Source organism: Anomalospiza imberbis, chromosome 1 (assembly GCF_031753505.1).
Source record: "Anomalospiza imberbis isolate Cuckoo-Finch-1a 21T00152 chromosome 1, ASM3175350v1, whole genome shotgun sequence".
In the NCBI taxonomy this organism is placed as follows: Eukaryota; Metazoa; Chordata; class Aves; order Passeriformes; family Viduidae; genus Anomalospiza; species Anomalospiza imberbis.
The window spans coordinates 36,859,392-36,882,238 of NC_089681.1; the positions used below are offsets into that span (position 1 = coordinate 36,859,392).

The window sequence follows — 22,847 nt, forward strand, 5'->3', positions numbered from 1 at the left end:
TTGCTTCAGCTCCTGAGGGATCCTGTTAAAAAATTTGAGTGTGTGTTCATGGTAGAGTGGCTTTAGGAAGGAATGTTTCTTTGACCATTGTTACATTGACTGTTACTCATCCAGTCTCACCTGGAGGTGTATAATCAGGTGTTAAACTTCTCTTCAAAATGATGAATCCAGGTCTCAGCAGGCTGGAGAAGCTGCCAGCTGAAATGTGATGAAGTTCAACAAAGGTAAAAGCAAAGCCCTGTAGCTGAAAACAGATAAACACCTTGCAGCTGTAGTGGCTGGGTAATAACTGCCTAGAAAACAGCTCTGCAGAAAAGGATATAAGGACTCCAGGGGCCAAGTTGAACATGACTTAAAATCCTCTTTTGTATTGATGAAGTCTAGCTGTGTACTAGACTGTGTTAGTAAATTTGTAGGAAACAGTTTGAGCAGTACAGTTTTTTCCTCTCTCTTCTGCATTCAAGACACTGCCTCTGGAGTACTGTGTCCAGTTTGGGATACTTTAGTACAAAAAAAGTAATTGATAAACTAGAGGGACTCCAGTGGAGGATGGATAAGACGATTAGGAGGAGAAACTCAAGGAACTGGTTTGGAGTCTGGAAACTAGAAGGCTATAGAGTAGCCTAGTTACTCTCTTAACTATTAATGGGTGACTGTGAGGAAGACAGAGCTGGACTCTTTTCAGAGTGGTGCAGTTGTAGAATGAGAGGTAATGAACACAAGTGACAGTGAAGGAACTTTCATCTAGGTAAAAGGGAGTTTTCACAGGAAGATGGTAGAGTGCCCATGGTTGCAGATATCTCAGGCTCTTCACTAGTGGATTTTCTAATATTTCATCTAACCTCAAAGTTGAATCTAACTTTGCAGTGAGTCCTTCTATGAGCAGAGGCTTGGACCACATGACCTTCCAAAGGCATTGTTATGATTTTTAGAAAAAGCAAATTGATTTAAAGTAATTTATTTTTGAACCGTATGACCATGTTACTAGTCATTCCCACAGTTTCCATCACTGATGTACATCACTGATGTATCTGATTAGAAGTGAAGTGGATTATCACACCAGTACTATACCCACTCAGGTAACTAAAAGTATAATAAATAACATACACCATAACTGTGCAGAATGAGAAGGAAGGTTCCCTCAGTAATATGAAGGTCCATTAGACTGATCTTTCTGTAGTTTTTTTAAAGCTCCCATACTCCAGTCTCCCTGGATTAGGCAGTGAAATCTTGACTATGCAATCTGTACTGTTTAAATCTTTCTCATATGTCAAAGAGCATCTTCAGAGCTGATCTATAGCTTACCTGCTCCATGGCACTTCAAATACTACACTAAAGTATGTTCTTTTTTGTTTTACAGAGACTGGGAAGAAGGGAAAGTTCTTATTTTTGATGACTCTTTCGAACACGAAGTATGGCAGGATGCTGAAAGTTATCGCCTGATATTCATTGTGGATGTGTGGCACCCTGAGTTAACAGCTCAACAGAGACGTACCCTTCCTGCTATTTAGGGGGTTTCCTCTGATGTGTGGAGCAGAGGGGTATTAGCTCCTTTGGAGGATGAAAATAAGATTAATTTATCCAGCATACAAAGTATACAAGCATTTTAGGGGTAAGAAAAGGTAAGGATGACATTCTACAATCAGAGTGGACTTGGTTTAAAAGAAAAAAGAAGCCATGTTTTGTTTCATACTGATACAGCACTGATGTGTATTGTTTTTCTGGCTGCAATTCTAAAACACAAGTCTTGTCAGCCAAAAAGCAATAGATTTTTAAACTGAGGAATGTGCAGATGTTTTTGCCATGCCTGTATTTTCTTTACAAAACCAGTCGGTCAGTCATGTGCTTGACTATATTCAGGCACACGATTTATAATTTTACATCTAGGGAATACTTACTGGCCTTCTGTCTGGGAAGCAACATGTAAGATATTTGCAAACGTATGCACACAATCGACTTTGAAAATCAGTATGCAGGTGTAATGTTAGCTGCTTTAGGCATAGAATACGTCCCTATGATATCACTGTAGATAATGTGAATGAGTTATATGTGTTTTGTACTTTTTCTACCTGAGTAACTGTATTTTTCTAGCTTAATTATGAACAAATCTTCTTTAATTAACCACTATTTTTTAAAAAGGTGATATATATACAAGTGTATCTCTAGCGATCAGCAGAAGGAAAACACAATATATGAACAAATTTCATTTTTGCCAAGTGTGGCCTTCTTTTGCCTTCATGGAAATGTAAACAGAAACTTGCATAATAGCTGCCTAGTGAAGCTTTGTTCTTCTAAAACAGAATAATTCTCTTAGTCAGCAGGTGACCTTCAGTTTGATAATGTGATTTTGGAAAATTTTGAGCAAATCTGACATTTTTAGGCTCAGATCTTGAAGTACTTGACCATTCTTAGGATTATATGGTGAGCTGCTGTTTCTCCTATCATTACAAAAGCTTCTGGTGTAATATCCTTTCTCTACCCACCGAGGGTCTGGGGCTTCTCCTTCCAGGGGCTCCTCCTTGGCTATCCTTGGGTGATCATTCAGCAGAAAAAAAAAAAAAAAGAAGAATTTCTTGTGCTTTGGGCAGAAGGACAAGGTCTAACTTGGCTTCCTGCCAGAATGCAGAGCAGATGAAGACCTTCAAGTTATTACCTTGTATTAACTTCCGCTGCCAGCATCCTACAGAGTGCTAGAATGAGCCTCTAATTGGCCTAATGGTGTTTTCCTTGTCTTGAAATGTGTGACATAATGCTGAAGTAGTCTGATCCCAGTACTGTTTACAGTGTGCAGTGTATTTGCCATACAGAATTTACTATATGATAGAAAGGCCTATTTTCAAGAAAGAAAACTAGTTTGGTGTTTAAGCAGTTGGCAGATCTTTTGGGTCTGTACTGTTTAATGAGAGATGGAGTGTGCAGGACCCTCCACTTTTAACTTCTAAGAACACTAACAGGAGAGAGAGAGCAGAGATTGTGCTGCTGATGTTTTTGGCTGGCTGTTATCTCCTCACCCGCACCACCAGCTGGGTGTGGACAGGTGTGCTAGGATGCTCTGGGCATCATTACTGAGGGTTGTGAGTGACAAACACTAAGCAAGGAGGCACTGAGATTACTTATTCTCTGTAGCTTTGACTTTCTTGTCCAAAAGACACAGAACAGTTTTTATTTGTGTAGTACTCAGTGGTTTATTACTGCAGAGTCTACGTCATGGCATTGGACTATCGTGACCTGAATGTCACATATGCTGAAGCAAACTGCAGATAAGAGCTTTGCATTCCCATAAACTGAATGCTTTTCAGATTCTTATATTTTACTAGGTCATTAAATCTTGTAATGCCATATAACACATGGTGACTGCACCATAAATTAGTGTAAACAGTTTCTGGAAGTGTGCACTTTAATTTCCTTTTTTGAATATTAAACTGATAAACCCTCTCTTATCAAGAGTCACTTTTAGACAGCTAAGAGAATTAGATTTTAACATGTTGTCCATATCAAAAATAATCATGATACTATACACAATGTACAAGAAAGTAACAGTTCTCAGTTAATAATAATGAAAATCTGTAAAGATTAATAAGTTTTGCATAATATAAAAATACTTTTGGAGATCATTTGGAAATCATGCAAAACTGGAAATAAGGTACTTATTGTGGGGAGTAAAAGAGTAAAAATGTTTTTTAAATATCCTGTTAGCTTTCAAGTTAAAGCCTGTATTTTATATCTTTTAGAAGTGATCAAGCAGTACAAATTATAAGGTAATTCTCTAAAATAAAGACAGTGGGTGTAAATAAAAAATCAAGAACTTTTTAAACAAAAATTGATGGTTTAGGAATATTTTTATTAATGTTGCATTTTAGTTTCTATAGCTCAGAGTAAATGCTAAAGGAGTCGTAAAAGCTTTGGAGCTTTGTTTATGAAAATCCATGCCATACTTCAGATAATTTCATTGTTCCTATTTTAGGCTCATACTTTATCTTGTCCAATTGCAATTGGTGAATAGATAAAATTGGCAAATAGATAAAAGTAATCTCCCCAAGATGTGTGTGTGCCAGAGCAGCAATGTTTATTAGATTGTGTAATGATACATTGGCCATTTAAAAATCTTAAGTACCTCAAATAAGACAAGGTGTTCCTGCAGCACTGAAGGGAATCTATTCTATGCCCACCTGTCAGGGAGCAAAGAGTGGATAATTTTGTTAGGTACAGTTACTGGATTAGCTCTGTACGTGGGGAGGATACATAGAGCAGAAATTCTGCAGGGAATTACTGGCATATTGTTTTAGGTGTTCCTGTTTGCCAAGTGGTATTCTGTCTTGGAAAAGCTTTTCAACATTGGAAATGCCAAGGGAAGAAGTGAAGGGAAGTGGTTTTTTCAATGGAAATCCATTGCAATTTGCATTTTTTTTAAGATTTATTTACAGAAGGAAATGGCAGACAAGGGCAATATAGTTTGTAACACAGAATGTACTCATCACCATGTTTCTCCCTGCCTGTTGTTATCTTGCTTGCACGGAATCTGCGTAAGAGCCTATGGTTAAATGCAGGCTTCATACAGTTATATACAAGGCATTCTATGTATTTATTCATATCACAGTTAAAGAAAGTAAGTAATTTATCCCTTGCGAGGTTTGATCCTCAAGGACTAGATTTCAGATTGCACTAGATTGCACTTCTTGGGCATGACAAGACCCACTTTAATGAACAGAGATTGTAACAGATCGTCACAAAGATTCAATGGCAGTGGGGGTAAGAGTATTAACAGAGAAAAATCACAAACCAAAGCATTTCTTCCTCAATGCTGCAGTATAATAGCAAATGTCTGTCTTTTTTTGTCTCTTTGGGTTTTTATTTTCTGCTTTAGTCTCTGTGAGCCCAGAGAAGAGAAAGGAGCTGCTACCAGACCTTGACATCCTTGTTTCCTGTAATAGGTGATGATGATGTCATATGGGGGAGGATGAAAGAAACCCCAAAGATAAAAGGGCTCCGTCATCTTTTTTTATAAATTCCTGCAAGCTTCTGCTTCTTTTTCTGACTCCTGTGTTGCCTTGCTGGGACCATCCACAGCCTTAAAGGCTGGCTCTCTATCATGGAGGCCAGGCTTTATATCAATGACATGTTGCTGCAGTAAGAGGTTAGTCTGAGTGAGGTTATTCTGTACAAAAACTAGTGGGTAAATTCCAGGTGTGTTGATAGGATCTGGCAGGATGTCCTTTCTGCCCTGTGCAGGCATAAAGTGTTGCTGTAGATAAAGGCAGTATTTTGTTAGTCCATCTGTTAGGGCTGGCCATGTCCACTTGAACTATATCATCACTTCAGCCTAACACTTGAGAATTCAGTGGGTGTTCCAGTGCACATTAAAAACCCTTGTGCCCATTATCATCTCAGTTTGTTTGGATGGTTTACACTGCTACCTTTGATATATTGTTGCCAACCGCTTGTTCTAGTAAATTGTCACTGTATGGCAATTTAATTGAAGATTTAATGTGTGTACAGTGATTGTAACTGTTTTAGGAAATAAAGTCACTGCACATGCAACTTGATAACGATTGTTCTTTTATTTCTTCAATCTAGCTTCTGTTTCAATGAAGGGATGGTACTCTCTTTGCATCTAGAGCAAACAGAGATATAACAAACTGATCTTTGGCATTTCAGTTCTTCTATTCTTCAACACTTCCTTCTAGCAGAGATTTGTATTGAATAATAATTCTAAGTTTTCCTTTTTCATTTTAACCATGGCCCGCATCTGCAATCAGCATATCTTTCTGGCTACACTTTTCCCTGACTGCAGGAGGGAAGGGGGTAAATGGCTCTGCAGAGCTGTTGTGACCTAAAGGAAACAATCTGGATTGAACCATTAATCACTGCTGGAATTTGTCCAGTGTGTCTCCCTGGAACCAGCCCCTTCACACGTGCACACATATGCACACGCACATGTCTTATAGGCTCCTAAGTAGACTGTGGAAATTTTAATCATTATTAAAATCAAATAATTGCATTTCAAATTGTGTGTGTCTACTGCTCACACAGCTCATTCCACTTAGGTGGCAGTTTTAGAAGGGCTTCAAAAGTTAAGAACAATTTTTGCTAGATACTGAAATGTGACCCCCATATAAGCTGCATGGATGAGGCAGTCACAAAGTGTCACGTTGAATGGCATTATGCTGGCACTGGGGTTCTTTTTTAAATGCAAAATCCTTCTGTAATGCTCAAGTACTCTATAGATGCTGATGATTTTGCCTTCTAACCCAGATTACACTTGCTGATTACAGCATAAAGTTTAAATTTGAGATGCTTTTCTTTAAAACTCTTACAACCTTGACTTCTATAAAATGAACATCCTTGATGGAGTCTTCGGGAACACTATTAACACACCCTGGTTTCTTTAAACAGAGAATGCAGTCCCACCATTACCAATATTTTAATGTCACAAGTCAAAGAGGAAAAAAAAAAATAAATCCAATTCTTTGTATATGGACAGACTGCTGTGTCAGTAGAAGTTTCTCAGTTCTTGTTCAGCGCTGGCCACGGGGACAGATGGCTGGTGACAGTTGTTACTTGGTCAGGAAACACGAAGGACTTGTCAAGCGAAACGCGTGTGTGCGTGCGTGTTCTGTGTGTGCTGTGCTCCGTGGGGTTCTGCTATGGTGGAGGTCTGTTCATGGATCTCCATGGGGCTCGTGAGAGCTCAGTCCAGAGCCAGCAGTGGCTGGGTGTTCTCACTTTCCCCCTGGTCTTCGTGTTTCAGCGTGCCGGCTTCCACCACAGACTGGGACCTGAATGCAGAAAAACACACATGATAGTAATGACTGCTGAAGAAGCACTCACCTCCCTGGGGCCCTGTGCTTCTTTTTGTGGTCTTTGCTTTAGTCTATTTTCATCTTTATGGCTTTTTAATTCTTTTCTGCGGAAAGCATAAGGAATTTGGGAAACACTCCTTTAAATACAAGCAGGGAAGGGAGTCATTGAAGATCTCAAATGCTTTCAAAATATTTCGTGCTTACCTACTATCCCTAGTGCTCAATGTGCTCAGCAACTTAAAGACCTGGTCCTGCAATACCGTGAGGTCTGTTGGTGCTCCATGTCTTCCTAGGCAAAGCTACACGTGCAGCTGCTCACTGGAAAGCAAAGTCATTTGCACAGGCGCTTGCAGGAGTGAGTCACAGCTCGCGCTTGTTGCAAGTCTCGAAAAATACAAGTAAATCACGTTTTCCTGATGTGGGGTTTTATGGGGCAGAGCTTCCATGGGGTACCCAAGAGCAATAAAGAAGACAGAGTTAATATGATAATGAGGGAGCTTCTGGTGTGCCCAATCCTGGGGTTTTATCTCCCTGTCCATACTCTTGAAGGACAATTTACTCAGGGTTAAGTCCATTTAAAATTCATTTCTGTCTTCAAGGTGGGAAGCAAGCATAGTTTATACTTCATTGTTAATGGATTAAGAAATTTCCAACATGGGAAAAATGAGTAAACACTAGAGGAAGAGGAGCCTCAAGATTTCTTGCAGTAACAAAAGCTGAATGGGATCAAAATTGTGGGAAAATTCAAGACTATTTAATTTTCTGAGGTCTGTGTGCTGTAATGTTTTCTTGCTGAGCTATGGAAGGAGGATCTGATGAATTTATTGTTACAGAGATTTGTTATCCTCCATTTTCTCTGTTTTGGGCTAGGAGTTGCCTCCCAGTTTGGATGAGACAATGAACTTCAGAGCAAGATCTCTGAGTGAATTTGGAAATTTTAGAAGGGGAACTTTTTCATAAGTGGGGCTAAAGTCATCCAGACGAGGCATTCACATAGTGCATAGTATTGTTATAAAGAGCCAGTTTTCTCATGATTAGCTTTTAGAATTAGGAGTAGCTGTCATTCCATACATGATGCATTTGTAGTTCCCAATTGTTCATTTATGCTTTAGCTATTTTATGAGATTAGATGTCACCTCACTTTTGATAAGAATCCTTAATAAATTACATCCTTTGGTGCTGCAGGACGGAATACTGTGACTGTGAATAACTTGTATGATTATTATTCCTATTCTTATGCTGGAGCTTTCATTAAAGCATAATAAAAAATTTCATTTAAAAAAATCTCCAAAGAAAGATAACAAAAACTGGATGCTCAATGGGAAGACTTCATGCCATAATTTTCAAAGAAATTATGTTTGCCCTAAATTTTTCACTGCGTATTTTTTACAGATGTGTGACATGAATAGTGATTTATGATTGCATTTTAATATAGAAAAGCAACTGATTTGGGAGATTATGCTAAATGTCAATATTTCTAGAATGATGCAGCAAAAAGTAATCATGTGGCTTTCAAACTGTACAGAATGGATTGAAATCGCAACATCACCAGGTTTATATTTTCTTTTTGGCTACCAGATTAAATTATCAATTAATAGTACCTGATTAATACTCATTACCAGTGTATTGTTTCTGTCTGACCCACTGCCCTTCAATGGATATAAAAAGTTGTGTATCCTTTGCAGTATTTCCCAGCACACAGCTGAAAGTTTCTGCTCTAAGTCAACTGTGAAAAATCTGAAAATTTTTCCTTTTGTGATCACTGCTGATCATCTCCGCTCTCATCTTATTACACACTCAAAAATTCTTGCATTCTTTAACAGCAAGATACCAGGTTCTCCACCATACCATACTTGGATGCACACCACCTTGGGATCAACATAATCCCAAATTCTGTGTTCAAGTCCTATTCTGTTTTCTTTGGCCCTGTCAATGCAGTGGACACTATTGTGGTGGTATCCCATGGCCAGCAGAAGTTTTTCATGGCACCAGACAAAAGCATTTCTGTTTTGCTGTCTTTCCATATCAATATGTTCTGATGGGGTGGAGTAGTAGAACATAAAAGAATCATCTCAGTGATACTCAGTGACAGAAAAGGCAACAGACATAGATGAAAATATAGGAACTTCCATTTTTTTACTGGTGAATATTTAAACACTGAAACAAATTGCTCAGAGAGGTTGTGGAGTCTTCATGCTTAGAGATATTCAAAATCCAGATAGACACAATCCTGGACAACCTGCTATAGCTGACCCTGCACTGATCAGGGGATTGGGTAGAAGATCTCCAGAGGTTTCTTCCTCAACCTTTTTGTGATTCTGTGCCCACAGAAATACCAACTTTTCTGAACCATTTCAATTCATCTTTCTCTATCCTGATGACAACTATTTTCTTTAAAAGTCAATTATGCCTTTGGGGTGTCAGCCTTCACAGTGTGGATGGCATTCTGCTGCTAAACATAGATATCTCTGGCCATTTAAGGCACCATAGGGTATCCAAAACAACTGATTAGATAACTGAAGGTTATGGCTCTTGGTTTTATAAAAGACTTTAGAGGACTCATGTCCTCCTGGAGTAACAGAAGGAGGCCAAGAGGCCATCATTGTGCCTAAAACCAATTAATTATACTTGCAGGATGAATGCAGCTACTTTATCATGTTCAAGAAATGTCCAAGTCATTTTGACCTGAGTCAGATATGAACTAATCATCTAAGCAGGAAACAGAAATAGCACTGGCCTTCTCCTGTCAATACATTTTAGTCACTTGTGTTTTGATTCATCTCATCATCAGACATCTATGGTCACTCTGTGCTATAAATGGCAGAGAAATAGACATTCTCAGGGTGCTATTCATCTGACTTGCTCTAAACATATGGTATAAACATATGATTCACGGGTTACCTACATTCGAGTCCCTGCTCTGATGCATTCTCAGCTGTTAAAACCAGAGAGAACAGATTTCATTACTTATGAGGCAATGTTTCCTACATATCATAGCCACAACTGCCTCACACCTTCAATATTCACCTCCACTATATTATCTTCAGTACTCACCAGAAACGTGACACTTGTCCTGTGTGTTCTGCAACTCTGCAATTATAAATGATTATAGGTGAATTCAAAACCTTCTGGTTTCCTTCCTTTCTCAGCTAAAAATTCTCAGGAACCAGTTTGAAAGATACTTGTCTGTGGAGAATCTGGTTGACTTAAATTTTAACACAAGTAGACAATTGTTTGTCTCACACAGATAGGGTCACTGCCCTCAGCTGGCAGACACTGTGCCTGTCTTTCTTTAACATGATCCCTGTGGGAGACTTAGCTCCTGTAAGAGTATGTGATCACAGTGGACTAGGAGCTAAATCTGAAGTAATTAATAGACAAGTTAATGTCCATAGACTTTACTAATCTAGATTCCAAGGCTAGGTAACCTTTCTTAGGAGAACAAAATGAAAATGGAAAGAGGAATGAAATCTCAGTCTCACTTCTGAACCCTAGGTACCATTTGAGTGTGGTCCATTTAAAGTGTCAATCAAACCCCCCATGGTTGTTTTACTGTTCAGCAAGAATATTTGGAAGTCTGGAAAATCAACAATACCCAGCTGTTTCTCCAGCAGGCTGGCCATATTTTTCAAATGACAGCACTCCATAGGTATGTACATCAATGTCTAAGAGAACAGATGGCTTTATGTGTGTGGCCACTTCTATGCAATTCTCTCCAATTCAGTCAAAAACCATGTAAGAAGACTGGATGCAGACCTCCTAGCTGTGCTGTTTTCGGAGGGTTCTTCTCAGAGTACAGCTACAGTCAATCAGCTCACAGGAACTGCTGTTTCTTGGGTGTCAGTTTTGTTTCCCATAAAAAAATACAGTACAAAATCCTGGGCTGAGCTAACAGGAAGTGCCAGCATGTTTGTCTTTAGAGACATACCCAATTCTCTGATCTCTCATTTTATGCTTTTCTTCACAAGAATGCTGATGTGCTGCAGCCCACAGGAGTGAGGACATTTTTGTGCTGGGCTTCCTTTCAGGGGATTTGTGAAGGAAAGAGGAGAGGTGGCATGTTTTCTTCCCTAAATTCTGGAGGTCTCAAGCTCTCAGAGTGAGACGCTGCAGATCACATTGAGTGACTCTGTTTTCTACCTCTTGCCTCCCATCTGCTCATTTCCCTTAAACTCCATTCAGATTTCACCAGTACCTTAGGGCTGTTCATCTCCCAATTATTCATTCGCTTTACAGAACATTGTAAGTATTTTTTTAAATCACACTCATGAATGTTTGTGCTGATAAGGTCTGTCTGAGGGACATTTCTTTCTCTGTCTTTCTCCCTCCATCTGACTGTAGGGGTAGGTGCAGCACCTCAGAGTGTTCTCTGCAACACACCTCACTCAAGTGTATGGCTGCACCAGGTGGGAAAAACAAGGCTTTCTCCTTGGTATGACAGAAACAGTGCAGATATACAGGTGTGAAGTAATTGTGGAAAAAGGTACCCTTTTATTATTGAAAGTGCTTGGAAAGGAAATGCTCCCCAGGTGGTGCGGGCAGATGAAGCAAGCCCTGCTCAGCAGTGCACAATACCAGTCCAGCAGCCATGGTGTGTGGTTCTCTGCCCAGGCTCACAAGCCCTGCTCAAATCTCTTGCCAAAGCAATTTTACAGCTTCTGCATTGGTGTTGGCTCACTGCTCTGCATTAAGACAGTAGAGTATTGTGCCACAGAGACCTGCCCAGAGGGGCAGCTTTGGTACACCAACCACAGCACTGCAAAGAGATGCAGCAGCACCAATGTCTAGGGGCCCAGGTGGGCTGGGAGTGATCCACTGGCATGATGAGTCAGGGAAAAGAGCAGTATGAAAACTCTGGCATCATCTTCCTGCCAAGGCTCAACCGTCAGACAGTGGTGCCAAGCTGCTGCACTTCCCAAATGGAAGCTGACTTTGTGGCCACTCTGGCAGCAGTGACCAACCATCCTTCTCCCTGGTGGTGAGCACATCCTAGTGAGAGGTCTTGGAGTCACTTGGAGCTGGCTCACTAAAGAGGCAACTGCTGCAGAGTGAACCCCAGCATAAGACCCCTGATCCTCCCTGCACCCACCAGTTCTTGCTGTACCCCTTTGTACCTGAGAGCTGGCCACAGCTGCTTCTCTCCACACAAACCCAGAGCACAGCTCACTGCAGGGTGTGCACAAAGAGGGATAGGGGTGACACTGCGCCACATTTGACTCTAACCATGGCCTGGCTGTCTGAGCAACCAGTCCTGACCTGTCCCTTAGCCCACACTACTCTCCAAGGATGCTGTGTGTATCCTTTGGCACTTGCTGTAAAAACAGGTTTCTGATGGGATATGAAGAGTTCTCAGCTTATTGCAGACACTCTGAATTGTATAAACATACAGAAATGCTTAAGTATGTGACACAGCACACACAGTCTTATGCCTTCAGGCCACTGAGACCCAGATGGAACCAGAGCATATGCAGGGCAAATGCAGCCAGACTCCTCTGGCAGGGCCTGTCCCTGAGAAATGAGGACAGGAATTGGTCTGTCTTCCATCAGCCTTGGAATTAGGGTGCACATCTCGGTCTTCTTTCATCAGTGTGGATTTGCCCAATATCTCCTTCTCCTAAGTGTTCTGAGCTTCTGTGTCAAGATCTTGCCTCAGTCCAGGTCAAGGGAATGGCATGGGTGAGAGCTTTTCCTGTCCATTTCCTTTCTTTGCTATAGACTGAGTTTTCCAGATGCTTTTTTTCTCATAGAAGTAAAAGGAGCACCTGCTTCAGCTAGGATTTCGTGGAAGACCCTTAGTCCTCTGGAATCCACCTATCACATGGTAAGCCTAGTCATAGGATCAAACAAAGACAACCCTGCAGCAGCAAACACCACTTTACATCAGATTCAGCAGAGCTATTACGAAGTGTGCAGAATTTGATATCTAAAAAAATAAATTCAGGCCAGGTAATGAAAAAAATGAAAAAAATTTCTTTTCACACTTAATGAAGATTCACACATGAACACACATGCACTTGTCATGACCACTCCATGCCATGACCACTCCACTTGCCATGACCATGCTTTTCCTGCTTATCCCCATTTCCTTGCCCACCAAGCTCTCTGTCAAGCCCAACGGCTTCCTTTTCCATTCAATCCAGTGCTTTACTCCTGCCTCGTCTTTCAGTCTGCCTTTTTTTGTTCCCATTCCTGTGACTCCAGTTCTCAGCATCTCAACCAGATCTGCCACTGAGTCATAGTCTCTCCACTGCTGTGTGGCAATAACAGGGAGGACAGAGCACTGAGAGCAAAGGGGATCAGTCTTTATACTTCCCCATCATACATCAAAAGTTTCTTGTCCTTCAGAAGAACAGCTCTACAGCATGAAAGCAACCCTGCAGATATACTATTTAGAGTGGAAAGTCAAGCACCACTATGGCATGAAAAGCTAAAATGTAGGTTGTGGGAGCAGCAGTCACTTGGCCAGGTGTTGAGACCCATGCATTGCGCCCTGGCCCCAGGAGCACACTCTGTTCTTTCTCAGAGGGCTCTTTCCTCCCTCAGTGCTCAGCACTCCTCCCTACACAGTGCTGTACTAGTAAGTGGCTTTTTATTTTGCTTTCTTGTGGTGATTCAGCGTGTGGCTCTGACACATTTGCTGCATATTAGTCCCAAGCCTGCTCTGAAGATAGCCGTTTTTCATTCCTTCCTGAGCTTTTCTGTGGAGTTTATCAATGCAGTACTTGTGTGCCTCCTAAATGCTCATTCATTTACTGCTGTAGCATGACTGTGAGAGTTGGTTTTCTTTTGATTTTAATTTTGCATGTGGAGAGCTGAAACACAGTGAGATTAGGGTACAAGTATTCCTCCAATGGGGTGCCCAGTGCTGAAGGTCTGATTTTGCAGAACCCTCAGCCTTAAGTGGCAGCTTGTGTTCAAAGCACGTCCCATGGATTTCTGCTGCAGGAAAGTGCTGAGTATTTCTGGAAATTAGGCCCTACAGTCTACAGCTTGACATGTTGAAAATAAGCAATGTGCAATTTCACAGTCTGTGTGAAGTTAGGTTTAAGCTACTTGCCAGGCTGACACAGGGGCTCAGGGGGAGAGGCAGAGCAGGATCTGCTTCTCAAGGGTTGCACCCAAAAGACTGGACCTGGTCTCTATTAGTCATTTGCTTGCCTACCAAGTGTGCGCGTCCTAGTCCATCTGCTTCCAGTCCTTTGTGCCCACCTCATCTTTCAGTCTGCCTTGTGGCTCCCATCCCAGTGACCAAGTCTCCAGTACACAGATGGGTTCACCACTAAATCCTCTTCTCTCCAATTCTCCTGCCAGCAGGGAGGATGAAGCCCTGCGAGCATAAAGTGTCAGTCTTCCAAGTCCTGGATCCATGTCTTGCCATAGATTGGCCTAGTGCAGAGACAACTGTGATCACGAGTAGAAGTTGTAATTACAAAAGCCCTCTACACCCCACAGCCTAGGCAGGAGATGCACATTGTGGGCATTGAACCATCAACAGAAGCTGAACAAGTTTATTTATGTTGAGAGGCCAAGCTAAAGCATGAGGCAATCTGTGGGGCCATTAAATGCTAAAATTAAATATGTTTCTACAGGGCATGTGTGAATTGCCCTTTCAAAGGCTTGTAACTCAGCCAGATGCAGGCGGATTTTTCACAGGACAGCAAAAGACATAAGCAGCATAAAACCATTTGTTTTATTAAGTGTCATGTCTCTAATCTAAACTACTAAACTTTTGGCAAATTTATAGCCAGTTGAAGACATAATTTACAACACAATACTTTAGGCAGCCTGAACAGCACTGGTTCTGCCATTCTCACCTCTAGCCTGTGATTGCACACCCATGCATTGGGAATTGAGTGCTGCAAACAGATGAAATGAAGTCCACACTGTCAATCCCCCCAGAGAGCAACTGATTTCCTGCCTCGTCCCAGGGTATCCCCAGTACCAAGCTACCCACCCCTCCTGGCCTTGGTTCAGCTGTGGCTTTGCAAGTCACTTGGCTTCTCTTGCTACTGGTTCCTGAGAATATTCTGCAACATCTCCCCTGTAGCCTCCCTAGGACCTGCTAATGTGCCCCATCCACCAGCTGCCTTCCATTTCTTTCTGATGTATTCACTGGATTCTGTTTAAAAGTTATAAACTTTAAACAGAATGTATAACTTTAAACTCTATATTACTAGATAAGGCATACATTACATGATATGCATGTCCCTGGGACACCTTCTTTACTACCAATACATGTCTCATTCATCATATGTGTATGGGGGAAGCACTTCTGCAGAAGCATTGAGAAATTCTCCTTTGTTTGAAATAATTTATAATAAAATAGTGAATGTAAGCCTTATGTTGTAGGTCTTGCATATTATGGAGTTATTTTATCGTGAGTTTTTCCCTTTTCCCCCAAAAGAAGTAGAAATGCACCCCAGCTACAAGCAGAGCAACCCAGGTGCTATCCATGGGCAGTGGGAAGTGTTCACACATTTTCATACTGATTTTTATTTGCTGGTGTTTTACTACTTCTGCAGTAAATTGGTGCTGACTGTGAACTGGCATAAAACATGACCCATAAAAGCAGAAACATATGGTGAAGGAACATTAAGGTCACACTAAGGATAACAAATAGAAAGGTCTGCCTTGCACAGCCCAGCTGGGCATATGGAGAAACAAGTCTGAATAAATAAAAACCTTACATAAGTCACCCCCATGAATGGCCCCTTTTGGTTCTAAAACTGTTCCAGTCGGCATTAGTGCAGACCAGTTGTAATATCCTTCTTTCTGGAAGCAGGATCCCATTTCTGAGAAACAGCAATTGGTTTCAGCAGTGAGTTCATTTGAAAATCAGGGCTTTTGGAAACACACACATCAGGAGGCAATACTGGCTAAACCCTCCTCTGTATTTTAAATCCTTTCACTCTAATCTGGTACATAAAAATCCACATACTCTAACTCAACATCATGAGGCAATGCATTCAAACAGGCTTTTCCCACTGCATTTTCAAAATGCATAATATGGGGTCTTTTGATGAACCACTAGTCAGGCCACTGAGCCTTTGGGTGCTCAAGTCCTTTAGGAAACAGCCTCAGGTTGTGCCAGGAGAGGTTTAAATTAGATATTAGGAAAGAATTTCTTTACTGAAGGGATTGTAAACATTAGAACAGGCTTCCCAGGGAAGTGGTGGAGACACCATTCCCTGGGGGTATTTAAAAGATGTGTAGATGTGGTGCTTAGGCACAAGATTTAGTGGTGGACTTGGATTCACTTGGGCTTGATGATCTTAAAATTTTTTCCCAACCTAAATTATTCTACAGTTCTATGATTCTTTACGTTTTTATTTTATAGCATAAAATTATTATGGTGTCTTAATGCACAGATTGTACATGTTCATAATTAGTGTGCTTGGCTCTACTTTAAAAGTTTTACCCTAACTCTGAATTTACAGAGTCTTGATAAGCTTGACTCTGTGCTAGTAATGCTCTTGCAATCCATGCTATCCTAAGAATAATTTTTAATCCCAAATTTGAATAAAGTTGTCATTAATTCTCTTTTGATTAAATAAATTTGATTAAACAACCCAGATTGTTTAGCCAGAATATATATGCAGTTATTAGGTAAAATTTTCTTTCTCTTCAAGGCAATTTTAAATTTTCAAAGCTGTTTGCACTGGCAGTAGGTTAAAAGCTAGTGCTCTTTTGATGCCTGGGAGGGCAGAGAAGGAACATTCAGCTCCCAGGCTGTACTTGGTGCCTGTGCAGGGAACAAGCAAAGACAGAGAACAGTCTTCATCACTTGACTGAAGAGCAAGTTCAGATATCAAGAAGTGACCCAGATGCAGCTGAAGGAAGGGCAGTTCTTGTAAAGAGAAGTGAGTCACAGAGAAGGAACATGCTGGTGCAGCGTGTTGCTGCTGGACCTGAGTGTAAGACCAAGGGTGACACTGGAGAAAAAAGGAAACTTCAAAGAACAGAACTCTTTCACATCTTCCCCAATCACTGAATCCATCCCTTCACCTGGAGATGCTCACCCACCACTTTTAGGTACCCAAATAGCTATAGACATGGATCTTTTACTGTTGGGAGAATGGGGCTAAAAAATTGTGCCCTATTGGCACAGTGATATGCTGAGAGCAGTCTCTGACTCTTTAACTGCTAGGCTAAACCATCCACCATAACTATTTGTTAAACTGCACACCCAGATAAAACCTCCAGCTGCTCCTAGAACAACACTTCATCAGCCAGCATGAATGCCTCAGGCAAATAATTTGCTTTTGTGTGAGCTCCCTGTTGACTAAAGGCCCCTTTCTGACCATCAGAGATCACAGAAGACTTGGCCACAGCTGAAAGGGAGGTGATATTCTTCCCTGTGCTCTAAATTTTTGCACCATTTACATGTTCTGAAATCCTAAAGCTCTTAAGTGACAGGATTCCTGGATGGATGCAGACCCTTCAGAAGAGATGGCCCAAGATAGGGGAAGGGCCTGTTGCCATTGCTGCTCCCAGGACTGTCTAATAGATGCAGCCAGGCTCTCAAATTAAACTAAGTTTGCTGTATTAATGCTGGTTTGCATGTTTACTACCTTGCACATTTCAGACTTCACTGAGCTGAATCCTAATAAACATACATTCTGAATGGATTTTTATTATTATTGTTGCTTTCCCTCCCCTCCCCCTGGTAATTAAGACTCATTATGTGGAGTCATCAGCTGTTTTGCTTTGTTTCCCATCTGTTCATACAGTACTTGGGATCCCAGATAATACTGCAGATGGGAATGCCATTTCCGCTAGTTTGGTTTTGCTCCAGTGGGACTTCATGTGGCCACTGGTGGAAAAATTGCAATGGTTTTGATTAAAGATTTTCCATTTTATAGACACTTGTCAAATCTCAAAATTTTCAAGATGATGTCACTGACTAGAGTCAGCGCAGTCTCTCTAAGAGGATCTTCAATCCTTTCCCCATCTACAACACCTCCATTCTCTGAAGTCAACAAGGATGCTTTCTTGAGAACAAATCTGGTGCCAGTCACAGGGAAAACCACCCCTGCCTGTGACTGGGAAGAAGATAATGTTCTCGTTCCATTGCTGTTAAATGGAGCAGAAATTGGAATGTAATGAGACTTTGCTATGCAAGTTTAATCTCCTGTAGCCCCTTCACATTAGTCTTTCACTCCTGTATCAGTTAGATTGTCATACTGGCACACTGTTTCTGGCCTCTGATGGCTATCAAACCAACTCTGATTTGCAGCCAAGGTATACCTTGACCAACTTATACCCATTTGATTTCATGCCTAATGCCTAAACTGTCCTTTTGCTCAAATATTTCTTCTGTCTCCCCAGATTTTATTCCCTTCAAATCCATTTCAACTTTTGCTCTCTGAAGCTAAACAAACCACTGTCTTCTATAGCTTCTTGATGGAAAAATATGCTCTCTGCTTTCCTCATCCTCCTTAGAGTTCTCAGGTGAACTTGTTTCAATTTACATGCCCCTGTTGTGGTGACAGGAGCCAAAGCACTGCTGTCAGTCCTACAGCTGACCCACAGGCTCCAGCTTCAGCCCCTCTCATTGCTGCTTAGTGCCTTATTTTTTTCCTGGCCTGCATTTGGAGATTTATTTTAGTTCTCAGTTTGGTCTCAGGCACATCTTGAAAAAGGCCTCCTTTCCCTCCTCTGCATTCATTTGCTAATATAAGTTACATGGCTATTACAGTATTTTGGTCAGTTATTCTCTGATTCCATTTCCTGTCAATTTTCTTCCAGATATATAATTCACATCTTGATTTCTCAGCCTCTCTGCCACTAAAATTGTGAGACACTATTTTTGGAGTAGGTGTTAAGGGTGAGCTTCTCTCCAGGTGTAGAGAATGGTGGCATTTCATTTCACAGGTGCACTTCTCTGTAGTGACAGTGCAAGAGTCTCAGCTGTTACAGCAGCACTGAGCTCAAAGATTCCAGATGCTTTAACACTCCTCTGGTCCAGTGGCAGCTTTAGCAAGGATGGGCTCGTGTGGCTTTACAGCAAGTGGCCACAGAGCCAGGAGGGGCTGCAGAGCTGCACCTTGTTACACAGCAGGGAACAACCACTGTGATTTCAGCCTCCCGGGTAAATCCAAGTCCCATGAGCACTGCCCTTCCCTGCAGGTGGTTACTGAGCAGGTAAACCTGCAGTGATGTCTGGGAAGTCAAAGAGGAAAGGTCCCATAACTGGTCAGGCTTTTCAGCCTTAAATTGCAGAAATCAAAGAAGCCTCATTCTTTGCATATTTGCCCCTTTAAGTGGAACGTGACTGCTAAAGAAAAAGTCACCTTGACCTTTATTTTTTGTTAAACCAATCATTTAATCAGAAAACCACAAAATTAACATGTTACCTAAGACTGTATGCCACAAAAGGAGGAGCAGAGGAGATATTTTCAATAAAACTAGAAATTGTTTTAATAAGGGAAAGAAATGATAGAACAATTGTGAGGGAGTTATATTTAAGATGAAGAATAATGCTAGAAGATCACCTATGCCTAGTGCAAACCTCTCTGGAGTATCCAGAAATATCAGTCATAGCCTGATTTTCACATTGTGTTAGAGATATATGAACCTAAAGAGGCAAGGAGGGGAGATATATAAAGACAGGTAATGCTGATTGAAGTCTGGAGACCTTTTTAGATGCCTTAGATATAACTCTGGTTAAAAAAAAATCTAATAAAGCACACAATCATGCCTTCTAAACATGGGCTTTTACCTATGATTGGACCAAACCATAATTTGAGGAGAAGAATGAAAGCAAATACTCATAGGAGAAAATCTGTTGAAGCTGTGAACTTTTCACCTTTAACAGCAAGTAGTGACCACGGGATGCAAGATCAGATGGTTGACTTAACCGCTGAGTAACTAAATTAGGCTAAAAGTTAGATCTAGTCTGCCCAGAGGCAGCATGACAAATTAGATTCATCCCCTCCACGTATTTGTATTAGTGCACTTTTTTATTAGTGAACAGATTATAAAAGAAGGCTTTGCCTCAAGGCACAGTTTTCTGGCACTGAACTAATTTTCAAGCTGAGATTCTCCCCTGAGGGCACAATAAGACCCTCCCTTCTTTGCAGCCAAGGATCAGATCCTCAGCAAAGATTTACCTGGGAACAGCTCTCAACATATTTGGATCTTTAAAAAAACTGCAGATTTCTTTCTATAAAGCTACGTAAATGGGGATACGGTTTATGAATAATGAAATATTTAGTATTTTTCTAATACTAATTCAGTGTGTTTGTGTTTCACTGACAATATTTATTGAAAATAAATTGGTTTAAACTCAACTCTCTGGGGCAGGCTTTGTAAACTCACGCTGGCTCCCAGCCTCAGTTGCTGGTCAGGAGTGAGAACTGCTGAAAATGCAGGCAGCCACCCCTCTTCATGGCAAGGCTGCAAGCTCATAACCTGAAAGTCTTGTGGCCCTGTGAGGTCTTGAAGTCAGTCATAAGTGTTAGTGTTTCCAGCACGAGGCCTCACTTTGCAGACACAGCTGCGTGGCATCCCTCTGACCTGGAAGGGAGCTGTGAATCAAGAATGCATTTCTTTTTCCTCTGAAGATGAAAGACTTTCAAAATTAATTGCATGACATTATGGCCTGTCTGTGTTGTCAGCTTTGATTTTGCTGTGACAAAACGATGGCCGCTCCCTGTCACAGAGAGTGATGCCGTGCCTGTGAGCACTGCACTCATCAAGTGGCAGCAGCGAGGAAAGCATCACTGCGATCTGCATGGAAAGCAGTTTCATGGAGTGGGATGCCAAGGGTGAGGCAAGTGCAGATGTTACACTCACACAGGGGAGCCTACACGGCCATGGCTCACTGCAGCTGGTGTTGGCTGAGCCATACCACCCACAGCTCTGTGCCAGGCATCCGAATTCCTGACCCCATCCCCACAATCAGTCCAAACTACTGAGGCTAACACTCTCCAGAGGTGTCATTTGGAGCATTCAGAGCTGAGTGCACAATCACTAGAATTAAAATCAGAGCGGCTCTGCAACTGCCTTTGCAGGGCTGTGCAGAGCAAGTGGGAGAAGACCGACTCCTTTTGCCTTTAGAGGGCAGTGGTGTTCATGGTACAAAAGCTGCTTTCTCAGGGCGGTAAATCCCTCATCGACAACAGCCGGGTGAGCAGCAGCAGAGCAGCGGCACGGAACAAGGACCAGTGCTGAAGTGGTGCCGCTGAGTGTGCCGCACCGTGCAGGACAGCATCTCACCCTGATGTACTTTCTGAAATGCTCTGTGCAGGGGCTCATTAATTTCCCCTCATTTTCATGCACAGTAATCAGACAAGTAATTACGGTTCCACTGAGAGGCTTCCTTTCTCCCACCACACCACAAGCACAGCCCAGAGTGAAGCGCTCCTCACCATCAGCATTTGCCAAATTGCAGCCTCTCTTCGAGCCAGATGAGCCCTTCCTGTGAGATTTATGCCGAACCTGTTCAGAGAGCCAAAAAAGAGCTGATTTCGAAGGCAGTACCAACCTTTTCATGGGTTTGGGCGAGGCCTCCCGCTCCAGGCCGGAGGAGGCGTGCTTCACGTGCATGGCGTTGTAGGAGGTGTGGGTGTACTCGTTCTCGTCGCTGTAGTCGGGGCCCAGTAGCGTTCGAGCCCACGTCCCCATGTCATAGGGAGGCAGAGTCCCCCCAAATTCAGAGGGCAGGCATTCAGGGTGTATTAGCTGGTGAAGGCTGTTCAGGTTGTTACCATGAAGAAAGATCTTTAACAAAAAAAAAAAAAAAAAAAAAAAAAAAAAAAAAAAAAAAAAAAAAGTTCAAAGTCATCACCTACTCCTTACTTCATTGAGTACAATTATAGCAGCACTAATGAGGTGTGGAGTGTCATCAGTTGACACTGCAGTTTCAGGTGGGAATTTCAAAAGCTCTCAGGGCTTACTCAGTTGGCAGAAGAGGGGGGATTAACTTCGGGGTGGGCAGCTGAAGAATTAGGCTGGCACTACTAACACTTCTGTAAACTGCGATTTGCTTGCTTTTGGCACTTGACAATTTCAGTCTCTTAAGTACCAGATCAGGAGAAGCAGAAGTCAGGAATTATGACTGATTACTGCTACTGTAAGAGGATAGAGGCTTACATGAAGAACAGAGAAAATAAAAGGGTGACAGTGGAGCTTACTGAAAGCAGCCGTAAAGAGTAGGACTTCAGCATCTGAGAGGGCCACTAGCCCTGCACCCCAGGACAGACATTCCCAGGGGTGTGTCAGGCTGTGTCACCACTCAGTACTGCTTCAGCAACACATGTTTCTTTAAAACCTCTTTGCTTCCAGGTGGGTCCTACCCTTTTCCTGCCTAGTCAGACTCAGCTCAGGATGGGCTCTGGGGTATCCTGGGGGATTATGCAGCTGTTGTTTGACAGACTGCAGAGAACAAATGGCTAAAATGACTGCAGAACCACCAATTCACTTGGGTTTCAGTGGAGAAGATCTGCCTCTTCTGCAGTGTGAGCAAACAGCCTTCAGGCATGGGTACTTTAGGTGGAAGCAAGTGAGTTACCATCATGTGAACACAGTTCCCCTGCTGAAGGAATGAAATATGAATTTTTACTCCCACAAAAAGAGTTGAGCTGAAGTTTCCCTCACCTGCAAGTTACTTCAGCCAGGCCTGATAATCCCTTCACATTGCCAATCTCTCTATCCTTGAGCATGCCCCAGTAAAATGTATCCATGCTTTGTTAGTGATAACAAATTTCTGGTCCCTGGCTGAGTTATTGATTCGATCCAGACCATTCCAAACTCTAATTTTTGATAACAGCAGAGATTCTCTTATAACATATGGAAAATTGAGAGAAAAAACTAGAAAAGAAAACGCACAGCTACTTGGAAAATCCAGGTCTGCGGGTTCCTCTCCACCCCCACCCCTCACCCCCATCTAGTTACCCTTTTCCTTGTCTTGTCTTTGAGGAATGGTTTGATTAGTGTGTACAGGGCATGGATGTACCAGGGCTGATTGACAAAATGGACTCCTCCAAAACGTGCAGGAAAGCTGTCCTACAGAAAGAAAGAAAGGAAGGCAGTTAAGAGATGTAG

General features: G+C 41.9%; 2 protein-coding genes across 2 annotated transcripts in view; one reads left to right on the forward strand and one right to left on the reverse strand.

Moving 5' to 3' along the window:
- The window catches only part of ASPH (aspartate beta-hydroxylase), a 110,820-nt gene extending 107,022 nt beyond the window's left edge, over positions 1 to 3,798 (forward strand). Inside the window, exon 25 of the mRNA XM_068187976.1 lies at positions 1,361 to 3,798. Within this exon, the coding sequence (XP_068044077.1) occupies positions 1,361 to 1,511 (151 nt within the window). The 3' untranslated portion in view covers positions 1,512 to 3,798. The remainder of the gene's footprint in view (positions 1 to 1,360) is intronic.
- A 1,193-nt stretch (positions 3,799 to 4,991) lies between these two features.
- CLVS1 (clavesin 1) overlaps positions 4,992 to 22,847 on the reverse strand; it is a 97,421-nt gene continuing 79,565 nt past the window's right edge. Inside the window, exons 4-6 of the mRNA XM_068187926.1 lie at positions 22,698 to 22,808; positions 21,289 to 21,524; positions 4,992 to 6,776 (exon numbers count right to left, since the gene is read on the reverse strand). Of these exons, the coding sequence (XP_068044027.1) occupies positions 6,689 to 6,776; positions 21,289 to 21,524; positions 22,698 to 22,808 (435 nt within the window). The 3' untranslated portion in view covers positions 4,992 to 6,688. The remainder of the gene's footprint in view (positions 6,777 to 21,288; positions 21,525 to 22,697; positions 22,809 to 22,847) is intronic.